The sequence below is a fragment of the Nanorana parkeri genome, unplaced genomic scaffold (genome assembly GCF_000935625.1).
Source record: "Nanorana parkeri isolate BGI_ZX_2015 unplaced genomic scaffold, ASM93562v1 scaffold1379, whole genome shotgun sequence".
Lineage (NCBI taxonomy): Eukaryota > Metazoa > Chordata > Amphibia > Anura > Dicroglossidae > Nanorana > Nanorana parkeri.
Window position 1 is genome coordinate 222,891 of NW_017307647.1, and position 18,377 is coordinate 241,267.

General features: G+C 45.0%; 1 protein-coding gene across 1 annotated transcript in view; it reads left to right on the forward strand.

The window, feature by feature from the left end:
• The window catches only part of CUNH20orf27 (chromosome unknown C20orf27 homolog), a 44,665-nt gene extending 29,004 nt beyond the window's left edge, over nt 1–15,661 (forward strand). Inside the window, exons 4-5 of the mRNA XM_018569677.1 lie at nt 6,050–6,172; nt 15,287–15,661. Coding sequence (XP_018425179.1) covers nt 6,050–6,172; nt 15,287–15,387 — 224 coding nt within the window. The 3' untranslated portion in view covers nt 15,388–15,661. The remainder of the gene's footprint in view (nt 1–6,049; nt 6,173–15,286) is intronic.
• The last annotated feature ends 2,716 nt before the right edge of the window (nt 15,662–18,377 follow it).

The window sequence follows — 18,377 nt, forward strand, 5'->3', positions numbered from 1 at the left end:
GTGTGTGGTTGGCTGAAACTGCACTTCCCACCACTGCCTCATGTTAGATACATGGAGCACAGGAAGAGAAGCCCCTATCAATTCCATGGAAATTGCTAATTCCTATTCCAGCTCTCGCATACCGTGAGGAAGAGGCTGCCAGCAAAGATAAACTGTTATTTTTTATTTTATTTTATTCCTTTTCACAGAATGGATTGCTCTTGTTCGGCATTGTGTTACAGATAGAGGCATGTTGTGCTCTGCGGAGTTCTTCTTTCTACTCAGTAGTTGGGACTGCAGTGCTGGTCCTACCATACAAGACTATTGTTTGAAGGAGACATATGGAATTGTCAATGTGCAGCTTCTCCTTCATTGCCCAATCAGCAGGCTTGGAGGGGTGTCCCCGACCATTGTTCTTGAGAAAGTTGTGCCACATTGCCTTTTAGGCGTTCCCTAAAGACTCCTCATCTCCATCTCTTCATCTCCATCTCTTCAGGGAAGCCTATCCCTCCTCAACCTAACAGCTCAACCATCACGTTCTCAAACAATTCATCCCCACACAGCTCCCTCCTCATGTATCACTGGCCCCTCCCATTTTAGATTGTAAACCCTCAGGGGCAGGGCCCTCACCATCTTGTCTTGAATTGTATTGTGATTTGTAATGTCTTCCTTATATTTTATATTTTATATTATTATATATTTTATAAACTCTGTATAATAATAATAATAATAATAATATTGCATTGGTTGTCAGTTAGCTGGTGCGGGTTCCTGGATCACAAAACTGTCTGCTTCCCAATTCATTGACGGGTAGAACAGTTCCAGCGTATGAACGTAGAGCTATGGAGTCACGAAACGCACAGTCTACATAGGATTCAGTAAACCTTTTCCAGTCAGATTCACCTTTTCCTCAAACCGCGAAGACGCATGTTGACGACTTTTTTTAGTTTTTTCGTTTATAAATTGTACAATCCCATTGTGACAACATCGTCTGGCTATAGAGCGCTACGTACCCGCATCGGGTAACAGATTGGAAGGATTTGAGTCATCTACTTGGTGTTTCCTCATGGTGCCCCTCATTTCCTATCTCTCTTCTGTCTGCGCGGTAATAATGCCAATTAAGTTAATTAATCTAAATTAATAAAAGATTGGCATGCGGAAGACATCTTGTTCCAGGACCATCTGTTTGCGCCCTCAGAGTGGCGTCTTTTCGTGCAGTAGATGGTTTATGTTTCAGATTTCCTTATTAAATGGTAAGCTGCTTATTGGGGGACGACGTATAAGGGTTTGAAGCCAGGATTTTTTCCCTGATGGATAGAAAAAAAAGACAGAGCTGTATTCTGAAATCAAACCGATGTCTGCGGCTTTTTATGGATCCAATGTCACTTGGATGTGGTCCCCCTGGAGAAGTCAGAATGGGATTGATTGGTGAAACGCAGCGAGTGTCTTTTCTGTTTGACGTCTGATTTTACTAATGTCCTATTTTTTTAATCTTGGTTTAGTGTTCAGGATAAGGATAAGTGCATTTCAGATAAAATATACTTACCCAGCCCGCCTCGCCCCCCTAATCTAATGTATCCAGACCTCCCCCAGCCCGAGATGCATACTTGCATGCTACGTTTGCATCCTGCAGATTAAATTTTCGTTGTCCTGGCTATGCCTGTGGATCTTCCGAAGCTTCTGCTTTTTCTGGGCCCTCCGAAGCTTCTCTCTCTGGGCCCTCCGAAGCTTCTGCTATTTCTGGGCCCTCCGAAGCTTCTTTTTCTGGGCCCTTCGAAGCTTCTGCTATTTCTGGGCCCTCCGAAGCTTCTGCTATTTCTGGGCCCTCCGAAGCGTCTACTTTTTCTGGGCCCTCCGAAGCTTCTGCTATTTCTGGGCCCTCCGCAGCGTCTACTTTTTCTGCGCCCTCCGAAGCTTCTGCTTGTTCTGGGTCCCCCGAAGCTTCTTCTTTTTCTGGGCCCTCCTGTCAGGGTATATCAATCAGCACCCATAGTGCAGCTTCTGCCCGGATCACTGCACGTTATGCGCATGCGTGTATTCAGCGTGATGCCGCTAGTAATGCGCAAAAAACGTGCACACGCATGTCCTTGGCGCCAGGCGGGACTTTTTCTGGGCCCTCCGAAGCTTCTGCTATTTCTGGGCCCTCCGAAGCGTCTACTTTTTCTGGGCCCTCCGAAGCTTCTGCTTGTTCTGGGTCCCCCGAAGCTTCTTCTTTTTCTGGGCCCTCCTGTCAGGGTATATCAATCAGCACCCATAGTGCAGCTTCTGCCCGGATCACTGCACGTTATGCGCATGCGTGTATTCAGCGTGATGCCGCTAGTAATGCGCAAAAAACGTGCACACGCATGTCCTTGGCGCCAGGCGGGCTATTTAAAGATGGCCCCTGCATCTACACTTTGCTGAGAGATCTTCAGCTATTACCTGCATCTGTGTTTTCTGCTCCTGATAACCTGTTTGACCCAGCTTGATTCCTGACTCTGCCTGCTTGCTGCCTGCCTTGTGACCTCGGCTCGTCCCTGACCATTCTTCTGCTTCCTGATCTGGTACCATTCTGCTCGCTAGTGTATGACCCGGCCTGCTCCTGACTCCGCTTCTGTCACCTGCTTCTATACCATGAATGTAGACATCCATTGGTAAGCTTTCTATAGCTTACCCCCACACTTAAGCTAGTAGCAATACCAATCTAACGAAGGTTCCCACCTTACCACTAAACCCCAAAAACTGTCTATAATTTGAGCACGTTGTAATCCACTGCATGCAGATTCCAGAGATCCTCACATGTGCAGTGGATGACTCTGCTGCTTGAAGCCCGTGCTTTGTTACTGCCTCTCCACAGGGTGTATCATTGGTGAAATTCAAACATCTATGGTGGCTTTGGATACGATTGGCGCCCGTGAGGAACTTTCAAATATTGATGCTTTGTTATATCTGACTATTTGTGATTTTTGTGTGCAATAAGAAGGTTGTAATTAGGGCTGCAACAACTAATCGATTATTGAAAAAGTTTTCAACTTTTTCAATCATCGATTGAATCGGCCTCTGATTAGTTGGCCCTGTTCACGGCCCCACACAAGCTGCGCGCCGCACCTCCTCCCCACCTCACGCTCGCCGCTGCCAGACCCGCCCGCATCCACACGCCGCACCTCCTCCCCGCCTCACGCTCGCCCACATCCACTATCGGCACAGGGACGCGTGGAGAAGTAATAATATATACTATATATTATACTAGTACGGTATACTATAGTATACTAATATACTATAATGTAATATTGCTGGGATTTGTTGTAGTCCTCTATAGTAGGTGGTATTCTGCATTGTGCTGTATAATGTACAATTGCTGGGATTTGTAGTCCTCTATAGCCGGTGCCATGCTGCATTCATTGCTGTATAATTTTACACTTTTCATTTCACTATATTGCACACCACAATTTTTTTTTTTCTTTTTTTACTTCCACCGGACCAAGCTTGCTCCTGTGATGGACTACAATCTCAATACAAACTAGTAGTCCCATCACTGGAGCCATTTTTTAAAATGTATTATTTTTTATCCGATTTAATCGAACTTAATAATCGGCTAACTAATCGATTTTGAAAATAATCGTTAGCGGCAGCTCTAGTTGTAATGGAGGAGATGGATACCCAGGAACATTCTCTACATACAGATAAGCAAAAAGGGGGTCCCAGATTACCAACAGAAGGCAGTGAGATGGACTGGAGCGCTACAGCAATGTCTGGATGGAAAACTGAACTCCTGAGCAGGTTTCTGGATTCCTGAATGCAGCTAAATAGCTTCATTTTAGGTTTTGTGTGCATGCCTAAAACGTGTAAACAGACCTCCTATGTCTCTCCTTGTGTGATGGGGTGTCACCAGGGTGATGCATTTTTGGGTGTAGAGACCCTTTACCCAGCAATGCAGTCTTTCTGATTTTGGAAATGCATTGTGCTGCTTGAGCCATGATGCAGGGCATGATCTAGTTACTGTATACGGGAGGGGGTGGGGAACACTGAGCCGCTCACGGTGACATATATAATGATAAAATGGTCCCTGGTGTGCTACTCTAATTGCTTTTTCCAGCGGGATAATCACTACGCCGGCTCGGTGTAATTCTTCAGACATAACCATGAGATTCTACTAATGCTGCCATCTCCCGTGGCTGCATTTACATCCATTAAATCCTCTTTGGTGAATTATTTAATTTTGTCTTGTTGCTTCTGGTAAAGTTAATGTTTAGTTGTTGTAATACAGACCCGCAGGCTCCCTGCCCTGGACTTTCAGGGTTCATTTTGGGTTAGCCTAACTACACCAGGCAACCATCGTTGGGTCACATTCACATTTTCCGACGCGGTTGATGCTTAAGGCCAACTATAGACCTGAGACTAACGCTGGCTGAGCAAGGTAGGATCTGCGGGGACACACCTGCCCGAAACACTCGGCCAAAGAGTTGTGTTGTACCATTGGGTTCTCCTGGATGATCATCTTCTTGATGTAAGGCATGGACAGGGACTCTAGGCAACATGAAACTAGTTATGAACTACTATCCCGGTGGTATCGCACTCCACTTCATTTGAGTTCCCATCTACTCAGGAGCGTCCTCTCAGTGTTGGAGTGGGTGCGGGCAGCCCGGACACCTTCTACACATTTGGTGGGATTGTCCCCTTCTACGGTGTTTCTAGCAAGATATTCGTTCTCAAATTTAAGCTTATCACGACTACCAGCCCACCTGACGACCCCATTTATCTGCTATTCCACCTCCCCTCGACGACTGTTGGATACTATAAGAGGAGTGTCTTGCCTCATCTCCTGGATGCTGCCAAGAGACTCATTCCCAAATACTGGAAGCAACCCAAGGTCCCTGATAGGTCCGACTGGATCTCGCAGGTAAAGGTTATCCAGGAGGCGGAGGAGTGGGTCGCAAGGTGCCAGGGTCGCTCCAACATCTTTTACTCTAAATGGGCGGCGTGGCTACATTATGTGTCTCAATTACCTGTGACCTGACACCTGAGTTGTTCCTAACCACTTACCGTCCGCCGATCGTTGAAAGACAGCCGGACGGTAGTCTCCTGGATGCGGGTGGGCGTCTTTAGACTTCCTTCGTGCCCGCACCCGCCCCCTGGCGCGCACGAGCGGGAACCTGCCAGGATTTTAATATACGTTTACATACAAGCGGTCCGGCGTCTGTAAAAGACATCCGATCGCTTGTATGATGCAAGTGAGGGTGCGCCTTAACTCTGGTCGCCGTTGCTGTCCCCGCCGCCTTCCTCCCCGCGATCCCGCCAGTTCAAGCCTGCTGGTTGTGTTTGGGCTGATTGCCCGATTGGTATGTTATTATGTATGACATCCCCTGGGGGGTCTTTGTTCAACCCACTTGTCTTTTTTTTTGTGTTTTAAAAATTCTTGAAATACAACTAGAGATGAGCCAGGCATACGTGTTTAGAAAGCCAAACCTAAGCCAGGCATACGTGCTTGGAAAGCCAAACCTAAGCCAGGCATACGTGTTTAGAAAGCCAAACCTAAGCCAGGCATACGTGCTTGGAAAGCCAAACCTAAGCCAGGCATACGTGTTTAGAAAGCCAAACCTAAGCCAGGCATACGTGTTTAGGTGAGATTTTTGCTGAGACATCCTTGAGGATGGTTGATCATCTTGGAGGTCTATAGACCCCTCTGTCCCAACCAGTTTGCTGAGAGGACCAGAAGTAGCCTCCTTCTGTCTTTCAGATAATTTCCAACCTGAAGCCAATTGTCTGTAAACCGTTAGAGCGCACCTATCATCATGTGCTTCACCTTTTCCCATACATGTGCCTACCTGCCTCCATTATTCACCAATGAAGCTCCCTGAAAACCCCTCAAGGTTTTTTTGCATGTTATCCAGGAAGCATTGTCTTAATATTGTATGGCACCATTTCTGTTCTATATTGGGACACACAACTAAAAGTTGGATTGTTTGTAGAACAGTGTTTTTGTTTAAACCGAGGAACCAGCTAAAGATGGTGCCAAAAAATTTCCTTGACTTCAGTTTTTTTTAAAGGGAAGTTATATCTTTTTGACTTTTTTCTTCTTTCCCCCCCGCAGGGCACAGCATAAAATGTGAGTACACAGCACACAAAGAGGGAGTCGTAAAGGAGGAAATGATCCTGGCCAATGAGACTGAAGACAAAACCATGGTCAGGGTGGTGGTGCAGGCTCGAGTGTTGGGTAAGTGTCTTTCTCAAGGTTTTTACCTACATGGCGGTTACTGGACCACGGAAATTGCAATGTGATGGCCCAACGCTGGCACTTTGACCATTCAGGGCAAAGTGACGTGAGGCTCGGAACGTTTCGGAAACTTATTTTCTTTTATCTCTTAAAGGAGAACTATGGGGTTAGGGCTCTTCACCCTAGTTCTCAGGGTAACGGGAGGACACAAACTAGCGTCCTCCCGTTACCCTAAGCTCAGTATACCGCGAGCTACAGCTCTCGGTATACTGAGACGCTGCAGCCGGAACGGATCCCGGCATCGATGTCGAGATCCGCCCAGCTGCGTGAGTGACAGCTGGCTCTGCCTATCTAGAAGCAGAGCCAGCTGTACCCGCTCCCTCCCCCGTCCGTTCCTCCAGTCAGCGCTGGAGGATCGGAGCTGGGAGGGGGGGAATCCAGCCCCTCCCCTGTCACGGCAGAGAGCCGTGACAGGATCGAGAGGTGAGCGAACGCCGGTATGTGTGCGCTCACCTCCCGTTCTACTGAGCCGACCTGTGACAGTCTCATTGTCACAGGTCGGCTAGAACTATGAGGTGAGGGAAAAGCACTCACCTCATAGTTCTCCTTTAAGCTATTTGTCGTATGCGAGTTGTGTTTTTTGTTAGGAGGTGTGATCATTTTTTTTTTTTTCAAAAGTTTAGTCCGCCTGATCAATGAAATGTTTAGTTTTCTTTAGCCAAAATTTAAAGCAATTTATTCACCTTTCCAATAAAATTGCCCATGCATTCATACCCGTAGACCGTGAGCAGCCTCTCCCAAGTCGGTATGAAGAAACATCCGTTTAATTTTTGCTCAATTTTGAAACAAATGGTTAATGGTAAAACCCTGCAAAGTAGCCACCAGTCCAATCTCGCTCTTATGATGGACTACAATCTCAATACAAATTAATAAACTTAACGTGAGATTGTAGTCCATCACTGGAGCGAGGTTGGAGCGGTGACTACTTTACAACACACACAGGGACCATGGGGAACAAAAGTGGCCCCCCTCCAGAAGGAAGGACAGTGTCAGCACCAATTCAAGGAAGTTGAATGTATTATTCAGATTTAACTCCTGAGTTTAGTGTCACTTTAACTGGATTAAAAGTGATTCAATTGGCTGCAGTTGGTTATCTAGCTAGTTGCTCCTGAATGAGGTTGGATGAACACAGTCTGGTAAAAGCAAGTAACTTAAGTCCAAATCCCATTCGCATTGCCACGGTCTCAAAACCACAAGGTATATGTGGTGCCCAGGTGACCACACGGATGGCGTTGTGCAAAACACTGATAGTAAATAAAAGTAATTCACCGGCGCACACTTGAAGGGTTTTTAAAGCATTTCTATATTTTTTATTCAATACCCAATGTCGCATGCTGTCATATGGTGCTAACGTTTCGGGTCCGCACAGGGATCCTTCATCAGAGCGACAAACCTTTCAAGTGTGTGAATTACTTTTATTTGGTAAAAGCAAGTGACGCTGCGGAGATGTGACCCTAGACATAGGGAGGGACAAGTACTTCTGTTCGTTCTGTTATTCCACAAAACATTATATTTTTATTCTCTTGGAAGGGAATAACTGTTCTCTTCCTGCATGTGAGCTTCATCCATCAGTCAGCTAGCTGGTATGATCTAGGTGGCTCACAAGTTGATAGTCTTACGTCCCACTACCTGAAATGCTCGTCTTGTCTTCCAACATTACGGTCCACCTTCATTTCGCACCCCCCTTCCCCAACATCCTGTACTATAGATTTTACCAGTGTTGTCTTGGAATATGCCAGCCTCATCTTGGCCTGGTTTCCACACTGTCGGAGTTCTCTCGTGGCCAGTCTCTGCCATGGCTCCCCTCCCAGTCTAGACCAGATAAAAGCTTCATAGCAGCTGCTCCAATGGGAAGATTGGATAGGAGTCAATGCGAGAAATTGATATTATCCAGATTTAGATGCCATTACCTCTCAGCTAATGCAGAGATGTGTATGAGTTTCCAGCCTCCAGCGGTGTCACAATGCTGTTATACGTGAATTACAGAGCCCTGAAAATAGCAGCTGGAAGCCTGTTTGTCCCAAACATCTTTCTGTTGTTGTCTTCTGCCCTTCTGATGATTCAATAAAGTCTACAAAGTGCTCCATTGTATTAAAAAAAAAAAAAAAGTCCCCATTTCGGGTAATTAAACATACAACTGGTTTAAAATGTTTGTGAGCCCAAACAAGTTACATATAACTTATCTGAGATGCAGCCTTAAATATATATGACTGGTCAAAGTTACAATTGTAATATGTTTAGCAATATGAAAAGCCCAAAATATACTTTCTATGGGTACTAAAAGCCAATAGATTACTCCCACACGTTTTGGGTATTGGGGATCATGATCTATTGGCATGTCCTTTCTCCACGCCTCTTGAACTAGGCCCTCCTTCTTCTTACCTGAAGCCAAATTTGGAAGAAACAAGTCTTGTTTGGTTACCACCCCAGCTTCCTGAGCCTTGTGATTTCCTTCTTTTCCCTCACATCTCTAAAGAAGAAGCAACTCTTCTCGGGAGCCCAATTCTTGGCATTGTATAAATTGTACTTCTGAGGAGGCAGGGAGTGTGACAGTGGCTCCCAAGGAGGCAGGGAGTGTATTGGTACGGAGCATGGCAATGGGTCCTAGGTTAGGGAGCATGCAACGTTGCAGTGGGTTTTGAGTGAGTTTTTTTTTTTCCCCTCACATCTCTAAAGAAGAAGCAACTCTTCTCAGGAGCTTAATAATTGGCAATGTATATATTGTGCTACTGAGGAGGCAGGGAGTGTGACAGTGGCTCCTGAGGAGGCAGGGAGTGTGACAGTGGCTCCTGAGGAGGCAGGGAGTGTGACAGTGGCTCCTGAGGAGGCATGGAGTGTTCTGGTAAACCCGGTGGAAGCACATAGCGTGAAGATGGGTCCTGAGTTAGGAAGCATGTGACGTTGCGGTGGGTTCTGAGTGGAGGCAGCATGCAGTGCGGCGGTGGGTCCTGAGTGAGGAGGAACATGACACATCGGTGGGTCTTGAGTCAGGGTGCACATGATGTGGTGGTGGATCCTGAGTGAGGAGGCATGCAATGCGGCGGTGGGTCCTGAGCGGGGAGGCATAGGACACATCGGTTGGTCTTGAGTCGGGGCACGTGATGTGGTGGTGGGTCCTGAGCGGGGAGGCATGCAAGGCAGCAATGGGCCTTGTGTGGGACATTTACTTAACATTTGACATCAGAAATTACCCCCATGGACTCAATAGACTGCAAAAACATGTTGCCATGGAAAAAAAACGTTGTGCCCACCACGGTTCCATGTACCTTTCCATAGATGTCTAGTTTGTGCCAAACTTAAAGATGGAGACTCTCCCTCCAGCTATGCGCTTCCTCCCCTCTCTACAGATGGACATCACTCTCTTGTGCCCAAAGCAAATTTCTCCTAGTATATGTAATGACTGTTTTTGCTGAAACACCTTATCGATGTGTTTTTATAGCATGCAAACCGTGACACGTGGTTCCCTTTGTAATAGTGTATAGACCTCCAACGTCTCCGCTTCTCTACTTCCATCCTCCAGATAGATTCCATCACTTGTGGTTTCTTTACATGAGCAGCTTTCATCTAAACTTTCTACACTGACCTTTTAGATAAGGTGACCAGTCCCCTTTTAATAACCTTTAAATAATTCAGTGAGTCTTTTTCCTCATAGCTGAGTTCCTTCATAATTCTTATTGTTGTAGTTGCCCTCCCTCCTCCACACCTTCTTCTGCTCTACAACATTCTTTTTATTAACACTGATACAAGAAAGTATGTTGCTTGCTTTGGAAGCCTCAGATTGGCATTGAGTGCTGTGAAATCTGACATCCCAGAACATCTAGATCAGGGGTAGGCAAACTCCGACCCTCTAGCTCAGGGGTGCCCACAATGTTTTGTGTTTAAGATCTACTTTTCCAATGACGAGCTACATGAGATCTACAAACGGAAAAAAAAAACCTCCCCTGGCTCTCTCCTCGCTCTCCTGGCTGTCTCTCCTCGCTCTCCTGACTGTCTCTCCTCGCTCTCCTGGCTGTCTCTCCTCGCTCTCCTGGCTGTCTCTCCTCGCTCTCCCGGCTGTCTCTCCTCGCTCTCCTGGCTGTCTCCTCTCTCCTTGCTCTCTCTCTCCTGGCTGTCTCTCCTTGCTCTCTCTTTCCTGGCTCACCTTGCTGTATTTTGCAAACAGTGCAGCGCAACAGGCTGTGTGCAATGCAATGCAACAGGCACTACAACCCCCAGTATCCACAAGAAAGGTGTCGGGGAGCTGGGCTCAGCAGACTCAGGCTAATAGGTAATCATGTGTGCACAGCTAAATAAATATACCAAAATGGAATAAAAGGGGCCGCCATTCCCCCCCTTCCTGATCTACCAGCATCAGCTTTGAGAGCTACTGCTAGATCACCATCTACCTAATAGATGAAACCTAGTAGTGAAACTACCACCAATGCCATTGTGCATCTGTCTCTGGGATTCATGCCTGTGGTCGTCAGAGACTTGCAATGCCTAACAGGATTTGTAGTTGCACCACAGCTGGAGGACCGGAGCTTGCCTGCCCCTGATCTAGATCGTTCTCAAAATGTGGGAAAAGTTGTTATCATCCCTTTTTAAGTAGATGTAAACTCTCCCTGAATGACCTGTAAACTCTCCCTGAATGACCTGTAAACTCTCCCTGAATGACCTGTAGTTTGCTCTTGCAGTTGCCATTTTAACTCGGAATGGTTCTCTTCACCACTGACACATTGCAGCTTGTATGAGATGTTATTGATTTGGGTTCTCATCTACTTTCCAGCTCTGAATTACTATCATTGGGACTTCATCATCATTTCTCTGCCCTGTTTTGCTATAAACTCATCAGACTTATTTAGTATCAATTTAGGAGGCGATAATGATGGTGAAACGCTTTGCCCTCATGTAATATTGCAGACGTGTTAATGACTTTGTACAGCCCGACCGATCAATCCTTCCAGCTTGGATGCGGACCAAGAAGCACAGAAATATCATGTTCTGCTGCTAATGAAGCTGTTCAGTGCCATTAGAAAATCTATCGTTGATTTTCTGTTTTTAACCCCTTCGTTACGGGAGACGTACACTGTACGTCCCGCCACAAAGGGACCAAATGACTCGTCACGTACACTGTGCGTGACGAGTTATTTGCTGCACTAGAAGGCAGGTAACCGCTGAGAATCAGCGGTTACCATTCATTAATGGATGCCTCATTATAGAGGCATCCATTAATGAAAGGGTTAACCTTTTTCAGACACCTGATGCCTTAATATCGGGTGTCTGAGAGTCAAAGCAGAGCGGGCACACATGCCGGCAAAAGCCGACATTCTGACAGCTCGTATAGATCGAAAGATATCTCTCTCAAGCTATACTGTCTTTTTTTTTTTTTTCTTCACTTTCAGGAATAGAGACATAATGTCTCTATTCCTGAAAGAAGAATGTTTCAGTTTTCTGATGGTTGTTGTAACTATCAGAAAACTAGTGACCGCTGAATCCTGAACTGCTGCAGGATCAGTGTCACTAACTTATTATCGGCTGTTCTGAAGTTTGAAGCAGCCTGATAATAACCAAAAATGTATTAATTTATCAAGCAGTAATGGTGAGATGAATTCACAATGACTGCTTGATATAATTAAATAAATTAAAATAACATTTTTAAGTTTAAAATTGTGAAAAGTGTAAAAATAAAAAAATAAGTGTAAAAAAAATAAGGGATAAATAAATGTATTTATTGCATTTTTTTTTTTAGCTGTGCTGGTTTTGTAAAAAATACTACAAATCAAAACTGGGAAAAGTGTTTTTTTACGTTTTTCCTCTTCTTTTTTTTTTTTATATTTTATTTGTCCTAAAGTGAGGCGTTAGGTACACATATGTGATATAAACTTATAGCCCTATCTGTCCTCTAAAAAAACAATATATAATATGTGTGGGTGCACTTTGTAAGAAAGTATATTACTGACGTGGAAGAATCACACAGCAAAAATGTCAAAATTGACAAATTGGGCGTGGCCTGGCCACAGACAGAGATGGCTGCATGATTTGAGGCTCCCGAAGAGATCCCTCTGTAAGCAACTCACAGCAGCCACACACGCAACTTCAGATTCCCTAACCTGCCTGTTCTACTCCCCGCTGCATTGATCAGCATGACTAAGGGAAAGAATAAGCCGAAAGGACCTTGCAGGCTCACAGACTACTATCCTCCACACAGGACAGCAGGGAGACAAGATGGCGCAGGTGCAGCTCCTGTGTTTACCTCACACAGATCCCGCTCCTCACAGAGCGGCAGCCAGGACTCTGACATGGATGACAACAACAGCACTTCACCTCTGCATTCAAAGCACCTTTCCAAGAGGCCAGCTAGCTCTCCTCTCAGCTCTCCACACACCAAGGAGTCTGTGAGTAAAAAAAAATCAAACCAGCACACTCTCACAGGCCCCCCTCACAGGGCCCCCTGAACATCTAGCCCTGTTAGATGTTCCAGTCTCTAACAACGCCGCCTCAGAAGCCAGCATCAAACTTATGCTCCTGTCACTTAGATCCGAACTCCAACATGACTTCAAAACTTCCTTCACTTCCCTGCAATCTCAAGTTAATGAGATAGGGGAACGTACAGATCACATTGAAGCCAGAATGAGTGACTATGCATCAGCATATAATAGCATGGTTGATGCCTATTCTGATCAACAACATATGCTTCAAAAGCTCCAGGATAAGATAGCAGACCTTGAAGACCGGTCCAGGAGGAATAATATTAAATTCAGGGGGATCCCTGAGTCTGTCAGCCCTGCTGAATTACATGTCTTCTTACAACAAATGGTGAAGTCCCTGCTACCGATTTTCCCTGCATCAGAGCTGCTCATTGACAGAGCTCACAGGCTGCATAAACCGCAGCACCTCCCTGCCTCCATACCCAGGGATGTCATTGCTAGGCTGCACTACTACCATGTAAAAGAGAGACTCCTAGCTCTGACCAAACACTCAGCCGGCCTGCCTGACCCCTTTTCTCACATCTCACTCTACTCTGATATATCAGCAGCCACCGCATCAAAAAGGAGGGAATTTGCTCCGATTTACCTCATCTCTCAGAGAGAACAAGATCTTATACAGATGGGGCTTCCCTACCAAATTACTGGTTACATATCAAAATAAATTCATCCCTATCCTGACACCTCTGGATGGCATAGATATGCTCCGCTCCTGGGGCCTCACAATCTCCATACCTGCTCCTACAGTGCAACGTAAGACCCCACAGCATGTGGTGGTGGACTGGTCTGTACACTGAGCTTTTCATGCACTAGACTCACATGAGTCCTTTCAAGCCCACTAAGTGGCGCCTCTACCACATATCGGGATCTCTAAGCTGAAGTTTGTGTGCTTTTTTTTTCCCCACACACCCCCGGTTAATTGTGTGCTACGCACACTTTTTGAACTATGTTATTGCAATGTTTATTGCTAAGTTCTTGTTCTTATTGGTATGTTATTGTTTTCCTTACAACACAGCTATGTATTACCTCTGATTTGCCATTATATACCTGACATTTTATACCTCACCTTTTAATGAAACATCTGGTTTCTTTCACAATGTCTTTTCTACTATCTTTACCTACCAAGACACCAGTATGACGATGTTTCAGTGCCGCTGCAATCTCTTTCAGTGTCCCTCCCAGGCTCATTTTCTACACCTTTTTATCAATAATTATGGCGGTTAAGTAATAGTCCGTTTAAACGAGACATGCTATTGAAGGAAGCTGCATCTCTGAATTGTGACATATTATGTGTCCAAGAAACACACCTCAAAGAGGAGAACCCCCCCGAGTTGCAAAACCAAAAATTTTACTCACTACCTCTTTGAACACAAGGGTGTGATGATAGCCATTAAACGCACTGTCACTTTTCTACAACATGATTTATTGTTTGACCCAAACGGTAGATTTATCATACTTGATGATATATAATGAAACGAATCCGTTATAGAAGACGGTATTGTGTATGCAATGTGGTTTCTGGTGAAATGTTAGTCATTTTTGACGCCTTAACTGATGCCTACAGTTATGTATCACTTATATGCTACTTTAATAAAAATTGTCAATTATAAAATTAGCTGAAAAAAAAAAAAAAATTTCAAAAGTGTGTCAGTCATTTACCAACAGAAACTAAAAACGAGCTCAGTCATGAAGGGGTTAAGATGTACGAGTATGGCTGGATAGAATTGGCACGTTCTTGTTGCTGCTTTAACCAAGTGTTGGCTTAAAGGCCAACTCCACGCTTCTACCGCGTTTCACTCTACAGCCATACGTATGAAACGTGAAAGTATACAATATCCCCTAACCCCTCTCCAATATTAGTATAATGGCAGGGTGCACCTTCCTGGGGAATCCTGTTATGTCCGGATATTTTAGCACAACTGTGCATATCTCCTCCCACACAACTGTGTCTTCCAATTCTGTTACTGCAAGTCACATCTGCCACCCAGACAGATGGGACATGTGCAGAGCCGCATCGGCGATCCCTCCTCCGTCACCCCTGTGATGACATGGGTTATTGGTGTTGGGTTGTTCACCCCCCGGCTCTATGATTTTCACTCGCCTCATATCTCTCCTTTTAAGCAATTAATTTAAAAAAAATGGTGAAAACATTTTTAGAATTATTTTTCTTCATTAAGGGACACGGGGTAGAGGTAATGCTGAGACAACTGGGTTATACTGCGCTCAAAAAGTGGTTTGTTAGGTACCATCCCTCCTACTCCCACAATGCTTTGCTTTTCTGCTAGTGTCCTAGAGGGATGGGTTCTTTCTCTGAGATGAGGAAACCCTCTTCACTACACTTTTTTTTTTTTCCCCCCTCCGTTTTTATATCCAGGCCTTCTTATTCAATGTCTAGTCACACATTCATTACAGTCCTGCCAGCTAGTAAAATCTACACGTGATATGCGCAGTATATCTTAATTCCTATCCTGGGTCATCCTGGGACACTGTTTAACCATTTAATGTATCGAGGAAGGTAGTGGGTTAAGCATTTTGCATCGATCACAAATAAAGTTTTGCTTTTTTCCCCCCTCTCGTTTCTTACTTGCAGACCGCCATCATGGTACCCCCATGCTCCTGGAAGGCGTCAGATGTATAGGGGCGGAGCCAGAGTACGATTCGGAGCAGAGTGATTGGCACGGATTTGACTGAGTCGCAGGGATCACTGATGGACTTTCCTCTCCTTTTTAATTGTGCTGCTCTGCTTTTAAGAAACAACCAAACCTCTGAAATAGCCACGACAATAGTAGGGATTAGACGGGGGAGCCTTTTCCTCTGATGGGTTTGTTACAGAATGTCCGCGGCGGGAGAATTTGCTCACTTGGACTGGCGGATGGAGGTGAATGGGCTTTTCTGTTCCTTGATCATGTACAAGGATTTGGCACGAAATATGTGGCTTTATATATCCCCTCACTGTTGGCCCTCGTGTGCAATCTTTGGCCTGACGGGTGTCCATCGTGTCCTCCTAGCGACCAATCAGCTTCTGCTTTTATGGATGCTGGTTAGAGAATTAAAGGGAGAAGCTGATTGGTTGTGAGAGAGGAAACACACACACAAACACAACCATACTTGTCAGACACTTTATATGTAAAGTTGCTTCTTCAAGAACAGTCTCTGCACTTCCTGTGATCGTCTGATAAAGTTTTATTTGTTCAACCTGCATCTGTAATCCGCTATCAACAGCCTCCACCTGTAGTGTGATATCCCTGCTGAATATTCTGTGTAGTACGTGGTAGACGCTAGCCAAAAAAAGCTGACTTGGGGGTACAATGTGAAAAAGTTGCTGTCCTTGTTAGGATGGCCTTATGCTGCCCAGTATATGGAAGGGACGCAATGGATGGGAACATTGTAGCGCTCAGGCTGGATTGACGTTAAGGACTTCTGCCAAATTGAGGCAAAGGCAATGGGGGTCACAGCTGTGCGGTGAAGTGGCCACAGATGGCGCCACCAAATACTTGCAAAATAGAACAAATGGTCACCAGCACTCCAAGTTTTCCTTTGATTTCATTCCAACAGGTCAGATCACCATGCGTGGCAACGTTTCGGAACCTATCCAATTCCTTTGATCAGGCAAATGTATCACTTTTGTTTGCCTGATGAAGGAAACCGGACAGGTTCCAAAACGTTGCCACGCATGCTGGTCTGACCTGCTAGAATGAAATCAAAGGATTTTGTTTTGAACAAAACTTGGAGTGCTGGTGACCATTTTATCTGTTTAGAATGTAGTGGGGACACGTAGATCAATCCCTGGACCTGTCTTTAGGTTATGATGGTCAATTTCCTGGTAGAACCTTCAGTTCTTCGATTGGCTGAAGACACAGTTATTGCTCTTTCATTAAACTCTGTTTAATTATTGGTTGGCTAACAAACATCAAACTAGAATCCAGACCATCATTCTAGTAGGTTGGCTGACCTACTTGTACTCCATGGAGAGAATTGATGGGCTTCATTTTACAAAATGGTGGTCTGCAGTTTTGTTGCATCGGCCATCTTGGAAGCCATGCCGCAGTGAAAGAACTTGCTTCTAGTATCCGGCTGGCTTATCATTGCTGCTGGCCATAAAATGGTCTTTGTACATGTATGATGGGCTCCCCTTAAAGCAGAGCTCCAGGAAGTGAAAAAAAAAATTAAGCAACCCATTCTGTAAGAAGAAACATTTATGGGCAGATTTATTTCCAACTCCCAGCTTGTTAAAGTAAACCGTTCCCCAAAGAAACTTGGAATCTGCCATTGTTCTAGTGCTACTGCTTGGCTATGACTGTGGCTTCAGTACTTTATCACTGGCCTGGAACATGTAACAGTCAGATGTCTTTATCTACATTCTAATTCTTGGTAAAAAATTTAAACCAGGGGTATCCATAGAATACAGGGAGATGTGTTAAGTCTTAGTCCCTTATCTGAAAGCAGTTGAGCTGTTGGAGGACACACTGCCATAGATATTCATTCAATTTGATAGTTGTCTGGTAGAATATGCACCAGTGGCTCTCTTATCTCAGGTGAGATGAGGATGGAGTCCACACAGCCCCTGGTTCTCCTGCGGATTTCAAAGAGCTGAGTGCTCGCTGAGTGACTCAAACCCTGAGGTGTCTGTAGATAGCAGAGTCAGATGTCTTTATCTACATTCTAATTCTTGGTAAAAAATTTAAACCAGGGGTATCCATAGAATACAGGGAGATGTGTTAAGTCTTAGTCCCTTATCTGAAAGCAGTTGAGATGTTGGCGGACACATCACCATAGATTTTCATGAAACGTAATGGTTGTCTGTGGTAGACTCAGCACTGCCGACTAGCTAATCTCGGGTGACTTCAGAGAATGATGGATTTCTCAGTCTTGTGAAATATGAGCGGAGTGCCTAGCAAGACTCGTACCCGAGGTACCTGTAGAAAGAGAGCTGTGTGGTGACTTAGTTCCTTATCCATACATCTATTGGAGAAGCACTGCCAATCCATACATCTATTGGAGAAGCACTGCCAATCCATACATCTATTGGAGAAGCACTGCCAATCCATACATCTATTGGAGAAGTCCTGCCACAGTTACTCATCCAGCTGAATAGCTGCCTTTGGTAGAATCCTCATTACCAACCAGCTAATCTCGGGTGACTTCAGATAAGGATGGGACTCCACACACAGCCTTTACTTCTCCTGTAGAATTTGGGCTTCCCCAAATCGCAGGCCTCATTCTTCACTGGATAACCTCTTTTTAAATGTCAGCCCTTCCTATTGCTAAGCATCTTACATGTGACCTCCTCTCTGTCCTTTCAAAAAAAGGCTAAAATAAACAAAAGTTCAATTTTTACTCCAAAACTCTCGCAGTCTGTAGCATTGTATATTTCTGCTCATTGTTGTCATTTTCTGAGATGAAAATAAACAGATGTCGTCATATTGCACTGGAAATCAATACATTGTCTGTAATTATAAATCTACTGGGGGGGGCAGGTTGTGTGCGCGGGGTTGGCCATGGACCTAAACTGGTCCTGTAGCTGCTTAAATTGTTTAGATGGGACCTAAGTGATGGACTTTAAGTGACGACAAGTAACATCTGAACACCAGATAAGACTACCATGTCCACAGGGTAATGACGCTGTTGTGCAAGTTGGGTGTTGTAACCCCTAGGACAGAAAGTGTAAAAATAAAGAAACC